Below are 26537 nucleotides of genomic sequence, written 5' to 3'. Positions count from 1 at the left end.
ATCCCCGGAAACTATGGGACAATTTCCCACGGCCAATCCCACCCCAACCGGCACATCCCTGGGCACTATGGGACAATTCCCCATGGCCAATCCCACCTTAACCGACACATCCCCAGAAACTATGGGACAATTTCCCACGGCCAATCCCACCCTAACCGGCACATCCCTGGGCACTATGGGACAATTCCCCATGGCCAATCCCACCCTAACCGGCACATCCCCGGAAACTATGGGACAATTTCCCATGGCCAATCCCACCTTAACCGACACATCCCCGGAAACTATGGGACAATTTCCCATGGCCAATCCCACCTTAACCGACACATCCCCGGAAACTATGGGACAATTTGCCATGGCCAATCCCACCCTAACCGGCACATCCCTGGGCACTATGGGACAATTTCCCATGGCCAATCCACCCTAACCTGCACATCCCTGGGCACTATGGGACAATTTCCCATGGCCCAATCCCACCCTAACCTGCACATCCCTGGGCACTATGGGACAATTTCCCATGGCCAATCCCACCTTAACCGACACATCCCCGGAAACTATGGGACAATTTCCCATGGCCAATCCCACCCTAACCTGCACATCCCTGGGCACTATGGGACAATTTCCCATGGCCAATCCCACCCTAACCTGCACATCCCTGGGCACTATGGGACAATTTCCCACGGCCAATCCCACCTTAACCGACACATCCCCGGAAACTATGGGACAATTTCCCATGGCCAATCCCACCCTAACCTGCACATCCCTGGGCAACAATTTCCCATGGCCAATCCACCCTAACCTGCACATCCCTGGGCACTATGGGACAATTTCCCATGGCCAATCCCACCCTAACCTGCACATCCTTGGATTGTGGGAGGAAACCGGAGCACTCAGAGGAAAGCGATGTAGACACGGGGGTGGGGGGAATGTGCAAACTCCACACAGACAGTGTCCCCCCCCCCCCATGCGATGGTGGGATCGAACCCGGGTCCCTGATGTTTGGGGGGGCAAGCAGTGCTAACCACCGTGGCGTCGTACTGTGCCGAAACAGCCCTGAGGTGCGGGGTCAGCGAGGGAAGGCACTCACGTTGCGATCTGGGTTTGCACGTTCTCCGCACAGGCTTGGTGGACCCTGCCTGCAACCTCTCGTCTCCGAGGAGCTGCTGTCGATCGTGGCCCGCTGGTAGGGCACCTCTGACGTCTGACCCTGCAGGGCGAACCGAAAACAAAATGGCGACTTGTTCAGAGGTCACAGAGGGTGATGGAGTGGGACCCTTCGCCAAGAGGGGATCTGGTGACTGTCAGAGTCCGAGAGGATGGTACCGCGCCACGGCCCAAAGGGTGGGATCAGGATTCTCTTCCTGACGCTGCTCGGAGGGTCTACGGCCTGGTTCGACTGGGAGTGAATGGACATCTCGGATCTGTCGGTCCTGTCACGTTTCACACCGGAATCCGTGATTCACGTACAACCTTCTCACCCTCTCGTTTAAACTCGTCCATTCGGCTCCTGCCACCACCCCACCCCCCCCCCGTCGGTTTACCCTAACCTCCTCCCCCAGCCCCCTACACCCCCTCCCTATCTCTGCCACCCCCCTCCAGTCCCTACACCCCCTCCCTATCTCTGTAACCCCCTCCACCCCCTCCCTATCTCTGTAACCCCCTCAGTCCCTACACCCCCTCCCTATCTCTGTAACCCCTCCAGTCCCTACACCCCCTCCCTATCTCTGTAACCCCCCCCTACAACCCCCTCCCTATCTCTGTAACCCACTCCAGTCCCTACACCCCCTCCCTATCTCTGTAACCCCCCTACACCCCCCTCCCTATCTCTGTAACCCCCTCCAGCCCCAACACCCCCCTCCCTATCTCTGTAACCCCCCTACACCCCCTCCCTATCTCTGTAACCCCCTCCAGTCCCTACACCCCCTCCCTATCTCTGTAACCCCCTCCAGCCCCTACACCCCCTCCCTATCTCTGTAACCCCCTCCAGCCCCTACACCCCCTCCCTATCTCTGTAACCCCCTCCAGCCCCTACACCCCCTCCCTATCTCTGTAACCCCCTACACCCCCTCCCTATCTCTGTAACCCTCTCCAGCCCCTACACCCCCTCCCTATCTCTGTCACCCCCTCCAGCCCCTACACCCCCTCCCTATCTCTGTAACCCCCTACACCCCCTCCCTATCTCTGTAACCCCCTCCAGTCCCTACACCCCCCTCCCTATCTCTGTAACCCCCTCCAGCCCCTACACCCCCTCCCTATCTCTGTCACCCCCTCCACCCCCTCCCTATCTCTGTAACTCCCTACAGCCCCTCCCTATCTCTGTAACCCCCTCCCTATCTCTGTAACCTCCTCCAGCCTCTACACCCCCTCCCTATCTCTGTAACCCCCTACACCCCCTCCCTATCTCTGTAACCCCCTCCAGCCCCTACACCCCCTCCCTATCTCTGTAACCCCCTCCAGCCCCTACACCCCCTCCCTATCTCTGTAACCCCCTCCAGCCCCTACACCCCCTCCCTATCTCTGTAACCCCCTACACCCCCTCCCTATCTCTGTAACCCTCTCCAGCCCCTACACCCCCTCCCTATCTCTGTAACCCCCTCCAGCCCCAACTCCCCCTCCCTATCTCTGTAACCCCCTCCACCCTCTCCCTATCTCTGTAACCCCCTCCAGCCCCTACACCCCCTCCCTATCTCTGTAACCCCCTCCAGCCCCTACACCCCCTCCCTATCTCTGTAACCCCCCTCCAGCCCCTACACCCCCTCCCTATCTCTGTAACCCCCTCCAGCCCCTACACCCCCTCCCTATCTCTGTAACCCCCTCCAGCCCCTACACCCCCTCCCTATGTCTGTCACCCCCTCCAGCCCCTACACCCCCTCCCTATCTCTGTAACCCCCTCCAGCCCCTACACCCCCTCCCTATGTCTGTAACCCCCTCCAGCCCCTACACCCCCTCCCTATGTCTGTCACCCCCTCCAGCCCCTACACCCCCTCCCTATGTCTGTCACCCTCTCCGACCCCTACACCCCCTCCCTATCTCTGTAACCCCCTCCAGCCCCTACACCCCCTCCCTATCTCTGTAACCCCCTCCAGCCCCTACACCCCCTCCCTATCTCTGTAACCCCCTACACCCCCTCCCTATCTCTGTAACCCTCTCCAGCCCCTACACCCCCTCCCTATCTCTGTCACCCCCTCCAGTCCCTACACCCCCCTCCCTATCTCTGTAACCCCCTCCAGCCCCTACACCCCCTCCCTATCTCTGTCACCCCCCTCCACCACCTCCCTATCTCTGTAACTCCCTACAGCCCCTCCCTATCTCTGTAACCCCCTCCCTATCTCTGTAACCTCCTCCAGCCTCTACACCCCCTCCCTATCTCTGTCACCCCCTCCACCACCTCCCTATCTCTGTAACCCCCTACACCCCCTCCCTATCTCAGTCACCCCCTCCAGCCCCTACACCCCCTCCCTATCTCTGTCACCCCCTCCAGCCCCTACACTCCCTCCCTATCTCTGTCACCCACTCTAGTCCCTACACCCCCCTCCCTATCTCTGTCACCCCCTCCAGTCCCTACACCCCCTCCCTATCTCTGTAACCCCCTCCATCCCCTACACCCCCTCCCTATCTCTGTCACCTCCTCCAGCCCCTACACCCCCTCCCTATCTCTGTAACCCCCTCCAGCCCCTACACCCCCTCCCTATCTCTGTAACCCCCTCCCTATCTCTGTAACCTCCTCCAGCCTCTACACCCCCTCCCTATCTCTGTAACTCCCTACAGCCCCTCCCTATCTCTGTAACCCCCTCCCTATCTCTGTAACCTCATCCAGCCTCTACACCCCCTCCCTATCTCTGTAACCCCCTACACCCCCTCCCTATCTCTGTCACCCCCTCCAGCCCCTCACACCCCCTCCCTATCTCTGTCACCCCCTCCAGCCCCTACACCCCCTCCCTATCTCTGTAACCCCCTCCAGCCCCTACACCCCCTCCCTATCTCTGTAACCCCCTCCAGTCCCTACACCCCCCTCCCTATCTCTGTAACCCCCTCCAGCCCCTACACCCCCTCCCTATCTCTGTCACCCCCTCCAGCCCCTACACCCCCTCCCTATCTCTGTAACCCCCTCCAGTCCCTACACCCCCCTCCCTATCTCTGTAACCCCCTCCAGCCCCTACACCCCCTCCCTATCTCTGTAACCCCCTCCCTATCTCTGTAACCTCCTCCAGCCTCTACACCCCCTCCCTATCTCTGTAACCCCCTACACCCCCTCCCTATCTCTGTAACCCCCCTCCAGCCCCTACACCCCCTCCCTATCTCTGTCACCCCCTCCAGCCCCTACACCCTCTCCCTATCTCTGTCACCCCCTCCAGCCCCTACACCCCCTCCCTATCTCTGTCACCCCCTCCAGCCCCTACACCCCCTCCCTATCTCTGTAACCCCCTCCAGCCCCTACACCCCCTCCCTATCTCTGTCACCCCCTCCAGCCCCTACACCCCCTCCCTATCTCTGTCACCCCCTCCAGCCCCTTCACCCCCTCCCTATCTCTGTCACCCCCTCCAGCCCCTACACCCCCTCCCTATCTCTGTCACCCCCCTCCAGCCCCTACACCCCCTCCCTATCTCTGTAACCCCCCCCATCCCCCATGGCCATTTCCCTCCCCCTCCTCCATCAGGCCCACCCTTCCCTGCCTGCGCTTTGTTCTCCTTTGGCCCACCTCCCTGGACCATGTTGACCTTACCCCCCCTGCCCCCCCCCACCCCCCCACTCATGTGTCACTGTGACGTCTGGCCCACTGAGGGACATCGCTGGGGATTCTGGGAAAGCACGGAGAGCACGTTGAATGTCCACACTGCCCACCTTTGTCACTGGTCCCCATCTGTATCTCTGGGAACGTGGGGGGTCCCGGATTCCTCCGTTGCAATTGGCTCTGCCCGGAATCTGAAGGGGAGGGGAACAGTACGGGAAACGACAGATGAGTTACCTTCGTGTTGGCCCAAAACTCTGGCTGTCGCGTGACTAATTCACTGTCGAAGGGGATTCCACATCTGAGTGCAGTCCACGATGATATATTGGTGGTTACGGACCATTGCCGTCCAACCATTTTTGGGTTGGGGACGTTGGTGGGGAGGTCTAGATTTGTGCTTCGTCGAGAGTGTTGGGTGGGGGGGGGGGGTGGGGGGTGGGGGGTGAGCGGCCTTCCTGAATCGCTGCAGTCCACGTGCTGTAGGGGTAGACCCACAATGTCCCTGAGCGAGGGAATCCCAGGATCCTAACCCAGGAAGGGACGGCCGATAGATTTCCGAGGGAGGTGAACTTGCTGGGGGGAGGCGGGGGGGGGGGGGGGGGGGGGGGGGGGTGGGTGGGGTGGGGAAGGTGGAGGGGTAGTGGTGTTCCCATGTACCTGCTGCCCCTTGTCCTTCTGGGTGGAAGCGGCAGTGGGTTTCGGTGCTGTCCATCTCTCTGACTCTAAATGGGACTAGATTGGGTTAGGATATCTGGGACAGCATGGACAGGTTGGGCTGAAGGGTCTGTTTGTATGCTGTACATCTCTCTGACTCTAAATGGGACTAGATTAGGTTAGGATATCTGGGTCAGCATGGACGGGTTGGGCTGAAGGGTCTGTTTCCGTGCTGTACATCTCTCTGACTCTAAATGGGACTAGATTAGGTTAGGATATCTGGGACAGCATTGGGGAAGGGCTGAAGGGTCTGTTTCCGTGCTGTACATCTCTATGACTCTATAGTTGTCAAGAATACTGTGTGGCCTCAATTAGCCCTCTGAAACTGTTGTTTAGTATTTTTTCTCCTCCTTCTTAGGGGCCCCTTATTTGACTTCAGTTCCCTCAATCTTAAATGGGCTTCCTTTCTCTTTTTGACCTCTGGGCCAAGTAGGACTTTAACGTGGGTCCACGGGCCCAGAGGGGAAAGGAGCTTGATGACAGGCAGGTTGGGAGTGAGATGGACACTGTTTGGAGAGAAATACCATGAGGTGAAGTAAGTGGGCAATGCAACAGGCCAACATGGAATAATGCGGCAAAATGTCAAGTCGTTTGTGTTGGAAGGGAGTCCCGAGGATTTTTCAAATGGGGATAAACTGCAGGAAGCTGCAGAACAAAAGGACTTCGGGAACTCGCGCAGGAAACACGGAATTCTAGCCCCCAGGGCCAGCAAGGAATCAGGAAGGGTGATGAAATGAGTGTCCCCCATTTCCAGGGGGTTGGATTGTACTCAGAGGGAAGTCTTGCTGCAGCTGCACAAGGTGCTGGGGAGACCACATCTGGAGTAGTGTGAGCAATTTCAGTCCTTTATTAGAACATAGAACATAGAACAATACAGCGCAGAACAGGCCCTTCGGCCCTCAATGTTGTGCCGACCTGGTATACTATAGTCAGCTCGTCCCCCTCCACTATCCCATCATCATCCCTGAGCTTATCTAAGGATTGTTTAAATCTCCCTAATGTGGTTGAGTTAACTACATTAGCAGGTAGGACATTCCACAGCCTTACCACTTTCTGCGTAAAGAACCTGCCTCTGACATCTGTCTTAAATCTATCACCCCTCAATTTGCAGCTATGCCCCCTCGGACAAGCTGACATCATCATCCTAGGAAAAAGACTTCCACTGTCTACTCTATCTAATCCTCTGATCATCTTGTATGTCTCTATCGAATCCCCCCTTAGCCTCCTTCTTTCCAATGAGAACAGACCCAAGTCCCTCAGCCTTTCCTCATAAGACCTTCCCTCCAGACGAGGCAACATCCCGGTAAATCTCCTCTGCCCCTTTTCCAATGCTTCCACATCCTTCCTGTAATGGGGCGACCAGAGCTGTACACGATATTCCAAGTGCGGCCGCACTAGCGTTTTGTAGAGTCGCAGCGTGATATCGCAGCTCCAGAATTCAATCCCTCCCCCAATGAAACCTAACACCCCTCCTTAGCAGCACAATCCACCTGGGGGGCAACTTTCAGGGATCTATGTACATGGACTCCAAGATCCCTCTGCACATCCACACTACCAAGAATCTTTCTATTGAGCCCAGTACTCTGCCTTCCTGTTATTCTTCCCAAAGTGCATCACCTCACATTTAGCTGCATTGAACTCCATTTGCCACATCTCAGCCCAATTCTGCAGTTTATCCAAGTCCCCCTGCAACCTGTAACATTCTTCCAAACTGTCCACTACTCCACCGACTTTAGGGTCACCTGCAGATTTACTAATCCATCCACCTCTGCCTGCCTCTAAGTCATTTATAAAGATGACAAACAGCAGTGGTCCCAAAACAGATCCTTGTGGAACACCACTATTAACCGGACTCCAGGCTGAATATTTTCCATCAACCACCACTCGCTGCCTTCTTACAGAAAGCCAGTTCCTAATCCAAACTGCTAAATCCCCCTCAATCCCATGCCTCTGCATTTTTCTCCAACAGCCTACCATGTGGAACCTTATCCAAGGCTTTACTGAAGTCCATGTATACCACGTCAACTGTCCTACCCTCATCTACATACTTGGTCACCTTCTCATAGAGTCATAGAGATGTACAGCCTGGAAACAGACCCTTCGGTCCAACCCGTCCATGCTGTCCCAGATATCCCAATCCAATCTAGTTCCACCTGCCAGTACCCGGCCCGTATCCCTCCAAACCCTTCCTATTCCTAAACCCATCCAAATGCCTCTTAAATGTTGCAATTGTACCAGCCCCCACCACATCCTCTGGCAGCTCGTTCCATACACGTACCACCCTCTGGGTGAAAACGTTGCCCCTCGAGTCTCTTTCCCCTCTCACCCTAAACCCATGCCCTCTCTCCCTCTCTCTCTCTCTCTCTCTCTGCTTTGCTTTTTCATCTGTTCCTTCAGAAATCTAAGTTCCTCCTCATCTTTGTTTGAAAGGGTCTTCCCCTTACTCGAAGGCCGTTCCCCTGGGTCTGAGTCTCTCCCACCACTTCTGAACTCCATCGAGTATCGACCCAGAGTCATCAAACGTTGCTCGTGTGTTAACCCATTCATGACTGGGACCGTTCGCGTGAACCTCCTGTCAACACCCTCCAAGGGGGTCAGTCCATCCTCCCTGAGACATGGGGCCCAGAACTGCGCACAGTACTCCAAATGTGGCCCGACCCGGACCTGATACAGCCTCAGAAGGACATCCCTGTTTTTAGGTGCAAAGTCCCCTCAAAATAAATGCCATCACTGCGTACGACTTCCTGACCCCTGACTCGACCTGCAGGTTTACCCTGAGACAATCCCGCATTGCAACTCCCAAGTGCCTCTACACTTCAGATTCCTGAATGTTCTCCCTGTTTAGGAAACAGTCCGCATCTTTAATTCTTCCGACCAAAGCACATGACCTCACACTTCCCCAAGTTGTACTCCCTGAGTCATGCATTTGGCCACTTCACAATTAGCAGTGTAGAGGGAGCTTTACTCTATATCTAACCCCTGTCCCTGGGAGTATTTGATGGGGGCACAGTGTAGAGGAAGCTTTACTCTGTATTCACCCTGACCTGCACATCCCTGGGCACTATGGGACAATTCCCCATGGCCAATCCCACCCTAACCTGCACATCCCTGGACACGATGGGACAATTTCCCATGGCCAATCCACCCTAACCTGCACATCCCTGGACACTATGTGACAATTCCCCATGGCCAATCCCACCCTAACCTACACATCCCTGGGCACTATGGGACAATTTCCCATGGCCAATCCACCCTAACCTGCACATCCCTGGGCACTATGGGACAATTTCCCATGGCCAATCCCACCCTAACCTGCACATCCCTGGGCACTATGGGACAATTCCCCATGGCCAATCCCACCCTAACCTGCACATCACTGGGCACTATGGGACAATTTCCCATGGCCAATCCACCCTAACCTACACATCCCTGGGCACTATGGGACAATTTCCCGTGGCCAATCCACCCTAACCTGCACATCCCTGGGCACTATGGGACAATTTCCCATGGCCAATCCACCCTAACCTACACATCCCTGGGCACTATGGGACAATTTCCCATGGCCAATCCACCCTAACCTGCACATCCCTGGGCACTATGGGACAATTTCCCATGGCCAATCCCACCCTAACCTGCACATCCCTGGGCACTATGGGACAATTCCCCATGGCCAATCCCACCCTAACCTGCACATCCCTGGGCACTATGGGACAATTTCCCATGGCCAATCCCACCCGAACCTGCACATCACTGGGCAATATGGGACAATTTCCCATGGCCAATCCACCCTAACCTGCACATCCCTGGGACACTATGGGACAATTTCCCATGGCCAATCCACCCTAACCTACACATCCCTGGGCACTATGGGACAATTTCCCATGGCCAATCCACCCTAACCTGCACATCCCTGGGCACTATGGGACAATTTCCCATGGCCAATCCCACCCTAACCTGCACATCCCTGGGCACTATGGGACAATTCCCCATGGCCAATCCCACCCTAACCTGCACATCCCTGGGCACTATGGGACAATTTCCCATGGCCAATCCACCCTAACCTGCACATCCCTGGACACTATGGGACAATTTCCCATGGCCAATCCCACCCGAACCTGCACATCACTGGGCACTATGGGACAATTTCCCATGGCCAATCCCACCCTAACCTGCACATCCCTGGGCACTATGGGACAATTTCCCATGGACAGTCCACCCCAGGCTGCACATCTTTGGACTGTGTTTCCGTGCTGTACATCTCTCTGACTCTAAATGGGACTAGATTAGGTTAGACATATAGAGAGTGGGGGGGAGGGGAGGTGGATTATGTGCAAACTCCACAGTTGACCCCCGAGGGTGGGATCGAACCCGGGTTCCTGGCACTGGGAGGCAGCGGTGCTAACCACTGAGACATCGTGCTGACACCAAAGCGGCATGGGCTGTGCTGCAATTTTCTGTGTTCTGTCAGGAGACCGAAGAGCGATAAATGATTCGGATATGAAGTTTGAACCCAATTCAGTCTGCTTTTTGTCATTTACATAAATGATTTGGATGTGAACATAAGAGGTACAGTTAGTAAGTTTGCAGATGACCCCAAAATTGGAGGGTGTAGTGGGCAGCGAAGAGGGTTCCCTCAGATTACAACAGGATCTGGACCAGTTGGGCCAATGGGCTGAGAAGTGGCAGATGGAGTTTAATTCAGATAAATGTGAGGGGCTGCATTTTGGGAAAGCAAATCTTAGCAGGACTTATACACTTAATGGTAAGGTCCGAGGGAGTGTTGCTGAACAAAGAGACCTTGGAGTGCAGGTTCATAGCTCCTTGAAAGTGGGGTCGCAGGTCGATAGGATAGTGAAGGCAGCGTTTGGTATGCTTTCCTTTATTGGTCAGAGTATTGAGTACAGGAGTTGGGAGGTCATGTTGCGGCTGTACAGGACATTGGTTAGGCCACTGTTGGAATATTGTGTACAATTCTGGTCTCCTTCCTATCGGAAAGATGTTGTGGAACTTGAAAAGGTTCAGAAAAGATTTACAAGGATGTTGCCAGGGTTGGAGGGTCTGAGCTACAGGGAGAGGCTGAACAGGCTGGAGCTGTTTTCCCTGGAGCGTCGGAGGCTGAGGGGTGACCTTATAGAGGTTTATAAAATCATGAGGGACATGGATAGGGTAAATAGACAAAGTCTTTTCCCCTTGAGGTGGGGGAGTCCAGAACTAGAGGGGCATAGGTTTAGGGTGAGAGGGGAAAGGGACCCACGGGGCAACTCTTTCACCCAGAGGGTGGTATGTGTATGGAATGAGCTGCCAGAGGAAGTGGTGGGAGCTGGTACAATGACAGCATTGAAAAGGTGGATGGGGACATGAATAGGAAGGGTTTAGAGGGAGATGGGCCAAGTGCTGGCAAATGGGGACTAGATTAGGTTAGGATATCTGGGTCAGCATGGACGGGTTGGGCCGAAGGGCCTGTTTTGGTGCTGTAAATCTTTATGACTGTCCGGCTCTAGGGTCAGGGAGATCTGGCGTAGGAGGGGGGAAGGGGAAGGCGCGCGGGCAAACGGAGAGCAAAACCCTGAGGGCGCGGAAAAATCTCATGGCGCCTCCGCGCCAAAACTCTGCCGAATGGCAAGACAGCGGGGACAGCCCGTCCACCAAACCGCTCACGGACTGGTGTGGCCGCTGTGTCTCAGAGAGAGTGAGGGACCCCTGCCCTGCCCAGAGGGGTGACCCGCTGCCCCCCCCCCCAGTTCACTCAGAACCCAGCCCTTCCACCGGGCATCGGGAGACCACCCTCCCATTCCGGTACAACGCCCCCCCCTCCACCTTTTTCCTGACGTCCAGCTCCTCCAACCCGTTCCCCCCGCTGGTCCCCCCACCCCCACTCTCCCAGCCCCCGGCCCAGCACCTCCCCACTGCTCCGAACTTACACTGAAATGTGGAAAACTGGAGGGCGGGATGGGGCGCAAAACTGTTATAGTCTTCGTAGTCTTCGTCCGGAGAGTCGGCCTCACCTGCAGACCGGACTGGGACTGCAAGAGAAAGTGGGCACACGAGAGATGGTTAACGTGCCCAACGGGATCATTCACAGTCGGAGCCAGATGTTGGACCCTCTCCAACATCAAACAGGTAGAACAAGTGCAGGAGGGGCAACGCTGAGGGAGCAGGCACTGTCGGAGGGTCAGTGCTGAGGGAGTGGGCACTGTCGGAGGGTCAGTGCTGAGGGAGTGGGCACTGTCGTAGGGTCAGTGCTGAGGGAGTGGGCACTGTCGGAGGGTCAGTGCTGAGGGAGTGGGCACTGTCGGAGGGTCAGTGCTGAGGGAGTGGGCTCTGTCGGAGGGTCAGTGCTGAGGGAGTGGGCCCTGTCGGAGGGTCAATGCTGAGGGAGAGGGCACTGTCGGAGGGTCAGTGCTGAGGGAGTGGGCACTGTCGGAGGGTCGGTGCTGAGGGAGTGGGCACTGTCGGATGGTCAGTGCTGAGGGAGTGGGCACTGTCGGAGGGTCAGTGCTGAGGGAGTGGGCACTGTCGGACGGTCAGTGCTGAGGGAGTGGGCACTGTCGGAGGGTCAGTGCTGAGGGAGTGGGCACTGTCGAAGGGTCAGTGCTGAGGGAGTGGGCACTGTCGGAGGGTCAGTTCTGAGGGAGTGGGCACTGTCGGAGGGTCAGTGCTGAGGGAGTGGGCCCTGTCGGAGGGTCAGCACTGAGGGAGTGGGCACTGTCGGAGGGTCAGTGCTGAGGGAGTGGGCACTGTCGGAGGGTCAGTGCTGAGGGAGTGGGCACTGTCGGAGGGTCAGTGCTGAGGGAGTGGGCACTGTCGGAGGGTCAGTGCTGAGGGAGTGGGCCCTGTCGGAGGGTCAGTGCTGAGGGAGTGGGCCCTGTCGGAGGGTCAGCGCTGAGGGAGTGGGCCCTGTCGGGGAGTCAGTGCTGAGGGAGTGGGCCCTGTCGGAGGGTCAGTGCTGAGGGAGTGGGCCCTGTCGGAGGGTCAGTGCTGAGGGAGTGGGCCCTGTCGGAGGGTCAGTGCTGACCGTCAATGGGGACAGGGAGACCATGTGGTCATTTCCTTGCAATGCGGCTGAGGCCTGTGCAGTGATCTGACAAAGGCAGCCAAAATGTGGACGTGGTCGGTTTGAGCCGAGGAGCAGCAGTAGCCGCTGGTGATCGGAGCGCCGATGACCAGTGGATTCCAGGCCTATCGCCTACCGCGATGAAGAAAGATTGTCTCTTGACCAACTTGTCGCGACCTGGAAACCACTTCCGTGATCCTGCAATGGGGGTGGACTTAGTCACAACACTCAAAGGAAAGCAGATAAATATTTACCGGGCAAAACAGGTGGCGGGGTTGGGGGGTTGGGGGGTCATCGGCAAAGAGTTGGGAAGTGAAGTTAATTCCGGTACTGACTGACAGAGTGCTGTCAAAAAGATACGAGTGGCCAATCTGTTCTCGGTCATTTTCTGATGTCAGGCTTAACGAGGGACATTCAAATGAGAGGACACTGTCCAACCTTTCCCACCAAGGTCAGCATCCCGTCCCACATACCAGTTGAATAAAGCACCCCCCTGACACCCAAAGGCCTGTCCACCACCTACAACGCACGAGTCCGGAGTGTTATGGAATACTCTCCGACAACGCGATGCTCTCACGATCCCGGCTTGGAAATGCTTTCCAGTTCCTTCTCTGGGCCAAAGTTCAGGAGCATGGTGCTGACTCACAGTGGTAGGGACCCGGGTTCGATCCCACCCTCAGGGGGCAACTGTCTCTGGGGCGTTTGCACCTTCTTCCCCCCCCCCCCCGCCCGAGAGTCATAGAGATATATCGCATGCAAACAGACCCTTCGGCCCATGCTATCCCAGATATCCTAACCCAATCTAGTCCCGATTTAGAGTCAGAGAGATGTACAGCACAGAAACAGACCCTTCGGCCCAACCCGTCCATGCTGACCCAGATATCCTAACCTAATCTAGTCCCATTTGCCAGCACTTGGCCTATCTCCCTCTAAACCCTTCCTATTCATGTCCCCATCCACCTTTTCAATGCTGTCATTGTACCAGCCCCCACCACTTCCTCTGGCAGCTCATTCCATACACGTACCACCCTCTGGGTGAAAGAGTTGCCCCGTGGGTCCCTTTCCCCTCTCACCCTAAACCTATGCCCCTCTAGTTCTGGACTCCCCCACCCCCAGGGGGAAAAGACTTTGTCTATTTACCCTATCCATGTCCCCTGGTGATTTTATAAACCTGAAGGTTATCCTCAGACTGTAACCTGTGGTTCTGGAGTTGAGCTTGAGTTGACTGCTCTCAGAGGGGCTGTAAAAATGGCCCATGATCTAAAGGCTGTTTCAGCGCGTACCAGTCAGTGCAGGAAGCTTGGCGTGGTTCAGACCTGATGCGTTCGTCATTTCCCTGTAATCGTTTCCCTCGACGTCTCTGTCACTGTGACTGGCCTGGCTGAGCTGCATCACTGGAATCAGAGAATTGAGTGGGCATTAAAGACAATGGCATTCCCAAGGGAAAAGTTCCAACCCCTCACCTTCCCCGTCCCCTCTCCCCAGCCGAACGCCGTCTGCGCAGAACGCCAATGGGGCACGATCACCATCGCCCATCGGCAATGACCTTTACGGAGGAGTTGGGAGCAGGCGTGAGCCGTTTGGCTCTTCAACACTATCATGCCTCACGTTCTCCCCAATACACAACCCCAATAAACCTGAGGGTTATCCTCACACTGTAACCCCCTCGTTCTGGAGTTAGGCTGTAACTGACTGCTCTTGAGGGGTTGTAAAATGGGTTAAGACTTCCCCTTGCTCTAAGGGGTGTTTCAGCACATACCAGTCTGTTGGGGTGGCATGGTGTCTCAGTGGTTAGCACCGCTGCCTCCCAGCGCCAGGGACCCGGGTTCGATCCCACCCTCCAGGGGGGGTGACTGTGTGGAGTTTGCACATTCTTCACCTCCCCCCCCCACCCCCCCAGGTCTGTGTGGGTTTCCTCCCACAGTCCAAAGATGTGTAGGTTAGGGTGGATTGGCCATGGGAAATTGTCCCATAGTGTCCAGGGATGGGCAGGTTAGGGTGCATTGGCCATGGGGAATTGTCCCATAGTGCCCAGGGATGTGGAGGTTAGGGTGGATTGACCATGGGAAATTGTACCATAGTGCCCAGGATGTGCAGGTTAGGGTGGGATTGGCCATGGGAAATTGTCCCATAGTGCCCAGGGATGTCCAGGTTAGGGTGGGATTGGGCCATGGGAAATTGTCCCACAATGCCCAGGGATGTGGTGGTTAGGGTGGGATTGACCGTGGGAAATTGTCCCACAATGCCCAGGGATGTCCAGGTTAGGGTGGGATTGGGCCATGGGAAATTGTCCCACAATGCCCAGGGATGTGGTGGTTAGGGTGGGATTGACCGTGGGAAATTGTCCCACAATGCCCAGGGATGTCCAGGTTAGGGTGGGATTGGGCCATGGGAAATTGTCCCACAATGCCCAGGGATGTGGTGGTTAGGGTGGGATTGACCGTGGGAAATTGTCCCACAATGCCCAGGGATGTCCAGGTTAGGGTGGGATTGGCCATGATGGTAAAACCCTAGTTACAGGATAGAGTGAGAGTGAATCCAGGTGGGATGCTTTTGGGAGGGGCAACACAGACCCGATGTGCAGAATGGCCTCTGTCTGCTCGGTCACATTTCCAAATGGTCCATCTCATAGATGACAAAGAGAAACACAATCAGATCAAGGTTCCAACACCGTACCTGCTGTAAGAAGTGATTTGGGGAAACGACAGAAGGTGCCAATGGTTAGGCAGAGGGAGATTTAGAGAGAGAGAGAGAGAGAGACTATTTCACCTCTGAATGTGTGAGGTATACTGTCACAAATACCTACAGGCCTTGGACAAAGAATCAGATTTTATTAACGGGAAACGGACTCTCGGTTGGAAGCTTTCCATTCAAATCCTTTGGGTCACAGGTCCTATAAACGAGGTTAAGATAAATCTTCGAGACAGAAGAATTCAGCTTCACTGGCGTTTTTTGATAGGTCTACAGGAGCTAGCCAAAGGAGCTCATGTATAAATAAAGACTTTCCCTCGGAATTTGGCCGCGGCTGATGGTCTGGGTGCTCACTCGACTCATTCGGGGCACAGCTTCGTTGTTCCTTGACAGTGGAATCTTTGGGACACAGGATAGTGACGCTGCACGGGCCCTTATTGGTCAGAGTATTGAGTATAGCAGTTGGGTGTCATGTTCATGTTCAGACATTGAGACGTAGAGATGGACAGCACGGAAACAGGCTCTTCGGCCCAACCCATCCATTCTGACCTAGATATCCTAACCTAATCTAGTCCCATTTAGAGTCAGAGAGATGTACAGCACGGAAACAGGCCCTTCGGTCCAACCCGTCCATGCTGTCCCAGATACCCTAACCTCATCTAGTCCCATTTGCCAGCACTTGGCCCATCTCCCTCTAAACCCTTCCTATTCATGTCCCCATCCACCTTTTCAATGCTGTCATTGTACCAGCTCCCACCACTTCCTCTGGCAGCTCATTCCAGACACGTACCACCCTCTGGGTGAAAAAGTTGCCCCGTGGGTCCCTCTCCCCTCTCACCCTAAACCTATGCCCCTCTAGTTCTGGACTCCCCCACCCCAAGGGGAAAAGACTTTGTCTATTTATCCTATCCATGTCCCTCATGATTTTATAAGCCTCTATAAGGTCACCCCTCAGCCTCCGACGCTCCAGGGAAAACAGTCCCAGCCTGTTCAGCCTCTCCCTGTAGCTCAGATCCTCCAACCCTGGCAACATCCTTGTAAATCTTTTCTGAACCCTTTCAAGTTTCACAACATCTTTCCGATAGGAATCAGTGCTAGATCCACTGCTTTTCATCATTTATATAAATGATTTGGATGTGAGCATAAGAGGTACAGTTAGTAAATTTGCAGATGACACCAAAATTGGAGGGTGTAGTGGACAGCGAAGAGGGTTCCCTCAGATTACAACAGGATCTGGACCAGATGGGCCAATGGGCTGAGAAGTGGCAGATGGAGTTTAATTCAGATAAATGTGAGGTGCTGCATTTTGGGAAAGCAAATCTTAGCAGGACTTATACACTTAATGGTAAGGTCCTAGGGAGTGTTGCTGAACAAAGAGACCTTGGAGTGCAGGTTCATAGCTCCTTGAAAGTGGAGTCACAGGTCGATAGGATAGTGAAGGCAGCGTTTGGTATGCTTTCCTTTATTGGTCAGAGTATTGAGTACAGGAGTTGGGAGGTCATGTTGCAGCTGTACAGGACATTGGTTAGGCCACTGTTGGAATATTGTGTACAATTCTAGTCTGTTCACATCTGGACAGGATATTGGTTAGGGCACTGTTGGAATATTGTGTACAATTCCAGTCTGTTCACATCTGGACAGGACATTGGTTAGGTCACTGTTGGAATATTGTGTACAATTCCAGTCTGTTCACATCTGGACAGGACATTGGTTAGGCCACTGTTGGAATATTGTGTACAATTCTAGTCTGTTCACATCTGGACAGGATATTGGTTAGGCCACTGTTGGAATATTGTGTACAATTCTGGTCTGTTCACATCTGGACAGGACATTGGTTAGGCCACTGTTGGGATATTGTGTACAATTCTAGTCTGTTCACATCTGGACAGGACATTGGTTAGGCCACTGTTGGGATATTGTGTACAATTCTAGTCTGTTCACATCTGGACAGGACATTGGTTAGGGCACTGTTGGAATATTGTGTACAATTCTAGTCTGTTCACATCTGGACAGGACATTGGTTAGGTCACTGTTGGGATATTGTGTACAATTCTAGTCTGTTCACATCTGGACAGGACATTGGTTAGGCCACTGTTGGGATATTGTGTACAATTCTAGTCTGTTCACATCTGGACAGGACATTGGTTAGGGCACTGTTGGAATATTGTGTACAATTCTAGTCTGTTCACATCTGGACAGGACATTGGTTAGGGCACTGTTGGAATATTGTGTACAATTCCAGTCTGTTCACATCTGGACAGGACATTGGTTAGGGCACGTTTAGTATATTGGGCTCAACCCCCCACCCGCTCATGAAAACCAAGACAGCTCCTTAACAATCCAATCAACTTGGGTGGTAACTTTGAGAGATCGATGAGGTGGACTCCCCAAGAATCCCTCTATTCCTTCGCGCTGCGGAGTAACCGGCCTTTGACCCTGCGTTCTGCGCTCAAATTCACCCGGCGCACTCCCTTTTGCAGATTATCGGGCGATGTGCTCCCCTCCTGCTGTTCCCGGGACGGGGAAAGGGGCGGTCAACTTTCACTTTATCACGACGAAGGCGGGTGGCCTTGGGTTAACGGCATCGTTGGTTGCTGCTCACGGACGCACACACGTGCCAGTGACGCTGCAGGACTGGAGGTTGGCGCGTCGCGGGCGTTGTGGGGTCAGCTCTATCGCCGATGCGCGGAAAGGTGGGGGGTGGAGGGGGGGGGTGGCGAATGGGAAGGTTAGGCAAGACCGATAACACACCCATCCTGCGCCTCATCTTGTAGGAGCTGACCGCAAACAGGACGGACAGAGTGACCAGCAGAAGGACGAGCAGAGCGATGACCAGTAGCAAGAGGTTCTCACCGCGATGAGGGAACCCGTCGGTGCCTGCGGACTCTAGAAGGGAATCGGGACAGAGAGAGAGAGAGAGAGAGAGGAGGGGGGAGGTCAGCATCAGAGGGTCCACCCTGGCACACCGTACCCGCATCTCCCCAACGCAGCAAGTGCACAGCCCCTCCTCCACTCCCCTCCTCCACCTTCACGCCCTCCACAGACACACACCAGCTCACAGCATAACGGCCAGCTGGTCGACAGCAAAAGCATCACCACACCGGAAGGAGCAGGAACCCTGGCTGATTTTCCCCCCTCTCTCTCTCTCTAACCCAGGGATCACTGGGCAGTGATCAGGAGCAGGAACCCTGGCTGATTTCCCCTCTCTCTCTCTCTCTAACCCAGGGATCACTGGACAGTGATCAGGAGCAGGAACCCTGGCTGATTTCCCCTCTCTCTCTCTCTCTCGCTCTAACCCAGGGATCACTGGGCAGTGATCAGGAGCACGAACCCTGGCTGATTTCCCCCCCCTCTCTCTCTAACCCAGGGATCACTGGACAGTGATCAGGAGCAGGAACCCTGGCTGATTTCCCCCCTCTCTCTCTCTAACCCAGTGATCACTGGGCAGTGATCAGGAGCAGGAACCCTGGCTGATTTCTCCTCTCTCTCTCTCTCTCTCTAACACAGGGATCACTGGGCAGTGATCAGGAGCAGGAACCCTGGCTGATTTCCCCTCTCTCTCTCTCTCTCTCTCTCTCTCTAACCCAGGGATCACTGGGCAGTGATCAGGAGCACGAACCCTGGCTGATTTCCCCCCCCTCTCTCTCTAACCCAGGGATCACTGGACAGTGATCAGGAGCAGGAACCCTGGCTGATTTCCCCTCTCTCTCTCTCTCTAACCCAGTGATCACTGGGCAGTGATCAGGAGCAGGAACCCTGGCTGATTTCTCCTCTCTCTCTCTCTCTCTCTAACCCAGGGATCACTGGGCAGTGATCAGGAGCAGGAACCCTGGCTGATTTCCCCTCTCTCTCTCTCTCTAACCCAGGGATCACTGGGCAGTGATCAGGAGCAGGAACCCTGGCTGATTTCCCCTTCTCTCTCTCTCTCTAACCCAGGGATCACTGGGCAGTGATCAGGAGCAGGAACCCTGGCTGATTTCCCCTCTCTCTCTCTCTCTAACCCAGGGATCACTGGGCAGTGATCAGGAGCAGGAACCCTGGCTGATTTCCCCTCTCTCTCTCTAACCCAGGGATCACTGGGCCGTGATCAGGAGCAGGAACCCTGGCTGATTTCCCCCCTCTCTCTCTCTAACCCAGGGATCACTGGGCAGTGATCAGGAGCAGGAACCCTGGCTGATTTCCCCCCTCTCTCTCTCTCTCTCTAACCCAGGGATCACTGGGCAGTGATCAGGAGCAGGAACCCTGGCTGATTTCCCCCCTCTCTGTCTCTAACCCAGGGATCACTGGTCAGTGATCAGGAGCAGGAACCCTGGCTGATTTCCCCTCTCTCTCTCTAACCCAGGGATCACTGCGCAGTGATCAGGAGCAGGAACCCTGGCTGATTTCCCCCCTCTCTCTCTCTAACCCAGGGATCACTGGACAGTGATCAGGAGCAGGAACCCTGGCTGATTTCCCCTCTCTCTCTCTCTCTCTAACCCAGGGATCACTGGGCAGTGATCAGGAGCAGCAACCCTGGCTGACTTCCCCCCTCTCTCTCTCTAACCCAGTGATCACTGGGCAGTGATCAGGAGCAGGAACCCTGGCTGATTTCCCCCCTCTCTCTCTCTAACCCAGTGATCACTGGGCAGTGATCAGGAGCAGGAACCCTGGCTGATTTCCCCCCTTTCTCTCTAACCCAGGGATCACTGGGCAGTGATCAGGAGCAGGAACCCTGGCTGATTTCCCCCCTCTCTCTCTCTAACCCAGGGATCACTGGTCAGTGATCAGGAGCAGGAACCCTGGCTGATTTCCCCTCTCTCTCTCTAACCCAGGGATCACTGCGCAGTGATCAGGAGCAGGAACCCTGGCTGATTTCCCCCCTCTCTCTCTCTAACCCAGGGATCACTGGACAGTGATCAGGAGCAGGAACCCTGGCTGATTTCCCCTCTCTCTCTCTCTCTCTAACCCAGGGATCACTGGGCAGTGATCAGGAGCAGCAACCCTGGCTGACTTCCCCCCTCTCTCTCTCTAACCCAGTGATCACTGGGCAGTGATCAGGAGCAGGAACCCTGGCTGATTTCCCCCCTCTCTCTCTCTAACCCAGTGATCACTGGGCAGTGATCAGGAGCAGGAACCCTGGCTGATTTCCCCCCTTTCTCTCTAACCCAGGGATCACTGGGCAGTGATCAGGAGCAGGAACCCTGGCTGATTTCCCCCCTCTCTCTCTAACCCAGGGATCACTGGGCAGTGATCAGGAGCAGGAACCCTGGCTGATTTCCCCTCTCTCTCTCTCTCTCTCTCTCTAACCCAGGGATCACTGGGCAGTGATCAGGAGCACGAACCCTGGCTGATTTCCCCCCCCTCTCTCTCTAACCCAGGGATCACTGGACAGTGATCAGGAGCAGGAACCCTGGCTGATTTCCCCCCTCTCTCTCTCTAACCCAGTGATCACTGGGCAGTGATCAGGAGCAGGAACCCTGGCTGATTCCTCCTCTCTCTCTCTCTCTCTCTCTCTCTCTAACCCAGGGATCACTGGACAGTGATCAGGAGCAGGAACCCTGGCTGATTTCCCCTCTCTCTCTCTCTCTCTCTCTCTCTCTCTAACCCAGGGATCACTGGGCAGTGATCAGGAGCACGAACCCTGGCTGATTTCCCCCCCCTCTCTCTCTAACCCAGGGATCACTGGACAGTGATCAAGAGCAGGAACCCTGGCTGATTTCCCCCCCCTCTCTCTCTAACCCAGTGATCACTGGGCAGTGATCAGGAGCAGGAACCCTGGCTGATTTCTCCTCTCTCTCTCTCTCTCTCTAACCCAGGGATCACTGGGCAGTGATCAGGAGCAGGAACCCTGGCTGATTTCCCCCCCCTCTCTCTCTCTCTAACCCAGGGATCTCTGGGCAGTGATCAGGAGCAGGAACCCTGGCTGATTTCCCCCCTCTATCTCTCTCTCTAACCCAGGGATCACTGGGCAGTGATCAGGAGCAGGAACCCTGGCTGATTTCCCCTCTCTCTCTCTCTCTAACCCAGGGATCACTGGGCAGTGATCAGGAGCAGGAACCCTGGCTGATTTCCCCCCTCTCTGTCTCTAACCCAGGGATCTCTGGGCTGTGATCAGGAGCAGGAACCCTGGCTGATTTCCCCCTCTCTCTCTCTAACCCAGGGATCACTGGGCAGTGATCAGGAGCAGGAACCCTGGCTGATTTCCCCCCTCTCTCTCTAACCCAGGGATCACTGGGCCGTGATCAGGAGCAGGAACCCTGGCTGATTTCCCCTCTCTCTCTAACCCAGGGATCACTGGGCAGTGATCAGGAGCAGGAACCCTGGCTGATTTCCCCTCTCTCTCTAACCCAGGGATCACTGGGCAGTGATCACGAGCAGGAACCCTGGCTGATTTCCCCTCTCTCTCTCTAACCCTGGGATCTCTGGGCTGTGATCAGGAGCAGGACCCCGGGCTGATTTCCCCCCTCTCTCTCTCTAACCCAGGGATCACTGGACAGTGATCAGGAGCAGGAACCCTGGCTGATTTCCCCCGTCTCTCTCTCTAACCCAGGGATCACTGGTCAGTGATCAGGAGCAGGAACCCTGGCTGATTTCCCCTCTCTCTCTCTCTCTCTAACCCAGGGATCACTGGGCAGTGATCAGGAGCAGGAACCCTGGCTGATTTCCCTCCTCTCTCTCTCTAAACCAGGGATCACTGGGCAGTGATCAGGAGCAGGAACCCTGGCTGATTTCCCCCCTCTCTCTCTCTAACCCAGGGATCACTGGACAGTGATCAGGAGCAGGAACCCTGGCTGATTTCCCCCCCTCTCTCTCCAAACCAGGGATCACTGGGCAGGGATCAGGAGCAGGAACCCTGGCTGATTTCCCCCCCTCTCTCTCCAAACCAGGGATCACTGGGCAGGGATCAGGAGCAGGAACCCTGGCTGATTTCCCCCCCTCTCTCTCCAAACCAGGGATCACTGGACAGTGATCAGGAGCAGGAACCCTGGCTGATTTCCCCTCTCTCTCTCTCCAACCCAGGGATCACTGGACAGTGATCAGGAGCAGGAACCCTGGCTGATTTCCCCCCCCCTCTCTCTCCAATCCAGGGATCACTGGGCTGTGATCAGGAGCAGGAACCCCTGGCTGATTTCCCCTCTCTCTCTCTAACCCAGGGATCACTGGGCAGTGATCAGGAGCAGGAACCCTGGCTGATTTCCCCTCCCCCTCTCTCTCTAACCCAGGGATCACTGGACAGTGATCAGGAGCAGGAACCCTGGCTGATTTCCCTTCTCTCTCTTTCTCTAACCCAGGGATCACTGGGCAGTGATCAGGAGCAGGAACCCTGGCTGATTTCCCCTCCCCCTCTCTCTCTAACCCAGGGATCACTGGACAGTGATCAGGAGCAGGAACCCTGGCTGATTTCCCTTCTCTCTCTCTCTCTAACCCAGGGATCACTGGGCAGTGATCAGGAGCAGGAACCCTGGCTGATTTCCCCTCTCTCTCTCTCTCTAACCCAGGGATCACTGGGCAGTGATCAGGAGCAGGAACCCTGGCTGATTTCCCCTCTCTCTCTCTAACCCAGGGATCACTGGGCCGTGATCAGGAGCAGGAACCCTGGCTGATTTCCCCTCTCTCTCTCTAACCCAGGGATCACTGGGCCGTGATCAGGAGCAGGAACCCTGGCTGATTTCCCCCCTCTCTCTCTCTAACCCAGGGATCACTGGGCAGTGATCAGGAGCAGGAACCCTGGCTGATTTCCCCCCTCTCTCTCTCTAACCCAGGGATCACTGGTCAGTGATCAGGAGCAGGAACCCTGGCTGATTTCCCCTCTCTCTCTCTAACCCAGGGATCACTGCGCAGTGATCAGGAGCACGAACCTTGGCTGATTTCCCCCCTCTCTCTCTCTAACCCAGGGATCACTGGACAGTGATCAGGAGCAGGAACCCTGGCTGATTTCCCCTCTCTCTCTCTCTCTCTCTAACCCAGGGATCATTGGGCAGTGATCAGGAGCAGGAACCCTGGCTGACTTCCCCCCTCTCTCTCTCTAACCCAGTGATCACTGGGCAGTGATCAGGAGCAGGAACCCTGGCTGATTTCCCCCCTCTCTCTCTCTAACCCAGTGATCACTGGGCAGTGATCAGGAGCAGGAACCCTGGCTGATTTCCCCCCTTTCTCTCTAACCCAGGGATCACTGGGCAGTGATCAGGAGCAGGAACCCTGGCTGATTTCCCCTCTCTCTCTCTCTAACCCAGGGATCACTGGGCAGTGATCAGGAGCAGGAACCCTGGCTGATTTCCCCTCTCTCTCTCTCTCTCTCTCTCTCTAACCCAGGGATTACTGGGCAGTGATCAGGAGCATGAACCCTGGCTGATTTCCCCCCCCTCTCTCTCTAACCCAGGGATCACTGGACAGTGATCAGGAGCAGGAACCCTGGCTGATTTCCCCCCTCTCTCTCTCTAACCCAGTGATCACTGGGCAGTGATCAGGAGCAGGAACCCTGGCTGATTCCTCCTCTCTCTCTCTCTCTCTCTCTCTCTCTAACCCAGGGATCACTGGACAGTGATCAGGAGCAGGAACCCTGGCTGATTTCCCCCCTCTCTCTCTCTCTCTAACCCAGGGATCTCTGGGCAGTGATCAGGAGCAGGAACCCTGGCTGATTTCCCCCCCCTCTCTCTCTAACCCAGGGATCACTGGGCAGTGATCAGGAGCAGGAACCCTGGCTGATTTCCCCCCTCTATCTCTCTCTCTAACCCAGGGATCACTGGGCAGTGATCAGGAGCAGGAACCCTGGCTGATTTCCCCTCTCTCTCTCTCTCTAACCCAGGGATCACTGGGTAGTGATCAGGAGCAGGAACCCTGGCTGATTTCCCCCCTCTCTGTCTCTAACCCAGGGATCTCTGGGCTGTGATCAGGAGCAGGAACCCTGGCTGATTTCCCCCCTCTCTCTAACCCAGGGATCACTGGGCAGTGATCAGGAGCAGGAACCCTGCCTGATTTCCCCCCTCTTTCTCTAACCCAGGGATCACTGGGCAGTGATCAGGAGCAGGAACCCTGGCTGATTTCCCCCCTCTCTCTCTAACCCAGGGATCACTGGGCCGTGATCAGGAGCAGGATCCCTGGCTGATTTCCCCTCTCTCTCTAACCCAGGGATCACTGGGCAGTGATCAGGAGCAGGAACCCTGGCTGATTTCCCCTCTCTCTCTAACCCAGGGATCACTGGGCAGTGATCAGGAGCAGGAACCCTGGCTGATTTCCCCTCTCTCTCTCTAACCCTGGGATCTCTGGGCTGTGATCAGGAGCAGGACCCCGGGCTGATTTCCCCCCTCTCTCTCTCTAACCCAGGGATCACTGGACAGTGATCACGAGCAGGAACCCTGGCTGATTTCCCCCGTCTCTCTCTCTCTAACCCAGGGATCACTGGGCAGTGATCAGGAGCAGGAACCCTGGCTGATTTCCCCCCTCTCTCTCTAACCCAGGGATCACTGGACAGTGATCAGGAGCAGGAACCCTGGCTGATTTCCCCCGTCTCTCTCTCTCTAACCCAGGGATCACTGGTCAGTGATCAGGAGCAGGAACCCTGGCTGATTTCCCCTCTCTCTCTCTCTCTCTAACCCAGGGATCACTGGGCAGTGATCAGGAGCAGGAACCCTGGCTGATTTCCCCCCTCTCTCTCTCTAACCCAGGGATCACTGGGCAGTGATCAGGAGCAGGAACCCTGGCTGATTTCCCCCCTCTCTCTCTCTCTCGAACCCAGGGATCACTGGACAGTGATCAGGAGCAGGAACCCTGGCTGATTTCCCCCCCTCTCTCTCCAACCCAGGGATCACTGGGCAGGGATCAGGAGCAGGAACCCTGGCTGATTTCCCCCCCTCTCTCTCCAACCCAGGGATCACTGGACAGTGATCAGGAGCAGGAACCCTGGCTGATTTCCCCTCTCTATCTCTCTCTCTCTCTCTCCAACCCAGGGATCACTGGACAGTGATCAGGAGCAGGAACCCTGGCTGATTTCCCCCCCTCTCTCTCCAACCCAGGGATCACTGGGCTGTGATCAGGAGCAGGAACCCCTGGCTGATACCTATCTTGTGTGTTAATGCACTAACTCTCCCTTTCCTATCCCGGGTAAAAGACTGGCCTTACACAAACCCTTAACTGGGTTGGTCTGAGAGATCACACACACACTGTACCTGTAGGTATCACATTGATGCTGAAATTAGACGGCAAATCTGTCAGGGACACTGATCCTGAAAGGACAATCAGTTATTACAATCACGACATTACACATTAGTTCAGAGAGAGATTAAAAACAGGCATTGATCAGTGGATAGTTATCTCCCAGAGAGAGAGAGAGAGAGACACACACAAGCACAGAGAGAGAGAGAGAGAGTTTGGTGGGAGACTGAGAGACACCAGTCAGTGTACAGATATCTCCCTGAGAGAGAGAGAGGGGACTGAGAGACACCAGTCAGTGTACAGATATCTCCCTGAGAGAGAGAGAGAGAGGGGACTGAGAGACACCAGTCAGTGTACAGATATCTCCCTGAGAGAGAGAGAGGGGACTGAGAGACACCAGTCAGTATACAGATATCTCCCTGAGAGAGAGAGAGGGGACTGAGAGACACCAGTCAGTATACAGATATCTCCCTGAGAGAGAGAGAGAGAGAGAGGACTGAGAGACACCAGTCAGTGTACAGATATCTCCCTGAGAGAGGGGGGACTGAGAGACACCAGTCAGTGTACAGATATCTCCCTGAGAGAGAGAGGGGGGACTGAGAGACACCAGTCAGTGTACAGATATCTCCCTGAGAGAGGGGGGCCAGAGAGACACCAGTCAGTGTACAGATATCTCCCTGAGAGAGAGAGGGGGGACTGAGAGACACCAGTCAGTGTACAGATGTCTCCCTGAGAGAGAGGGGGGACTGAGAGACACCAGTCAGTGTACAGATATCTCCCTGAGAGAGAGAGAGAGAGAGGGGACTGAGAGACACCAGTCAGTGTACAGATATCTCCCTGACAGAGAGAGAGAGGACTGAGAGACACCAGTCAGTGTACAGATATCTCCCTGAGAGAGAGAGGGGGGACTGAGAGACACCAGTCAGTGTACAGATATCTCCCTGAGAGAGAGAGAGGGGACTGAGAGACACCAGTCAGTGTACAGGTATCTCCCTGAGAGAGAGAGGACTGAGAGACACCAGTCAGTGTACAGATATCTCCCTGAGAGAGAGAGAGGGGACTGAGAGACACCAGTCAGTGTACAGATATCTCCCTGAGAGAGAGAGAGAGAGGGGACTGAGAGACACCAGTCAGTGTACAGATATCTCCCTGAGAGAGAGAGGGGACTGAGAGACACCAGTCAGTGTACAGATATCTCCCTGAGAGAGAGAGGGTACTGAG

At 55.3% G+C, this 26537-nt stretch overlaps 1 protein-coding gene across 1 annotated transcript in view; it reads right to left on the bottom strand.

The window, feature by feature from the left end:
* The window catches only part of LOC140468437 (uncharacterized), a 49362-nt gene extending 23950 nt beyond the window's left edge, over positions 1-25412 (bottom strand). The window contains exons 1-4 of the mRNA XM_072564533.1: positions 25331-25412; positions 17937-18071; positions 13778-13888; positions 11362-11463 (exon numbers count right to left, since the gene is read on the bottom strand). Of these exons, the coding sequence (XP_072420634.1) occupies positions 11362-11463; positions 13778-13888; positions 17937-17952 (229 nt within the window). The 5' untranslated portion in view covers positions 17953-18071; positions 25331-25412. The remainder of the gene's footprint in view (positions 1-11361; positions 11464-13777; positions 13889-17936; positions 18072-25330) is intronic.
* Positions 25413-26537: the final 1125 nt, after the last annotated feature.

The sequence above is a fragment of the Chiloscyllium punctatum genome, chromosome 47 (assembly GCF_047496795.1).
Source record: "Chiloscyllium punctatum isolate Juve2018m chromosome 47, sChiPun1.3, whole genome shotgun sequence".
NCBI lineage: Eukaryota > Metazoa > Chordata > Chondrichthyes > Orectolobiformes > Hemiscylliidae > Chiloscyllium > Chiloscyllium punctatum.
Note: the sequence above shows the minus strand (reverse complement) of the source record. Positions and strands in the feature narration are given on the sequence as shown.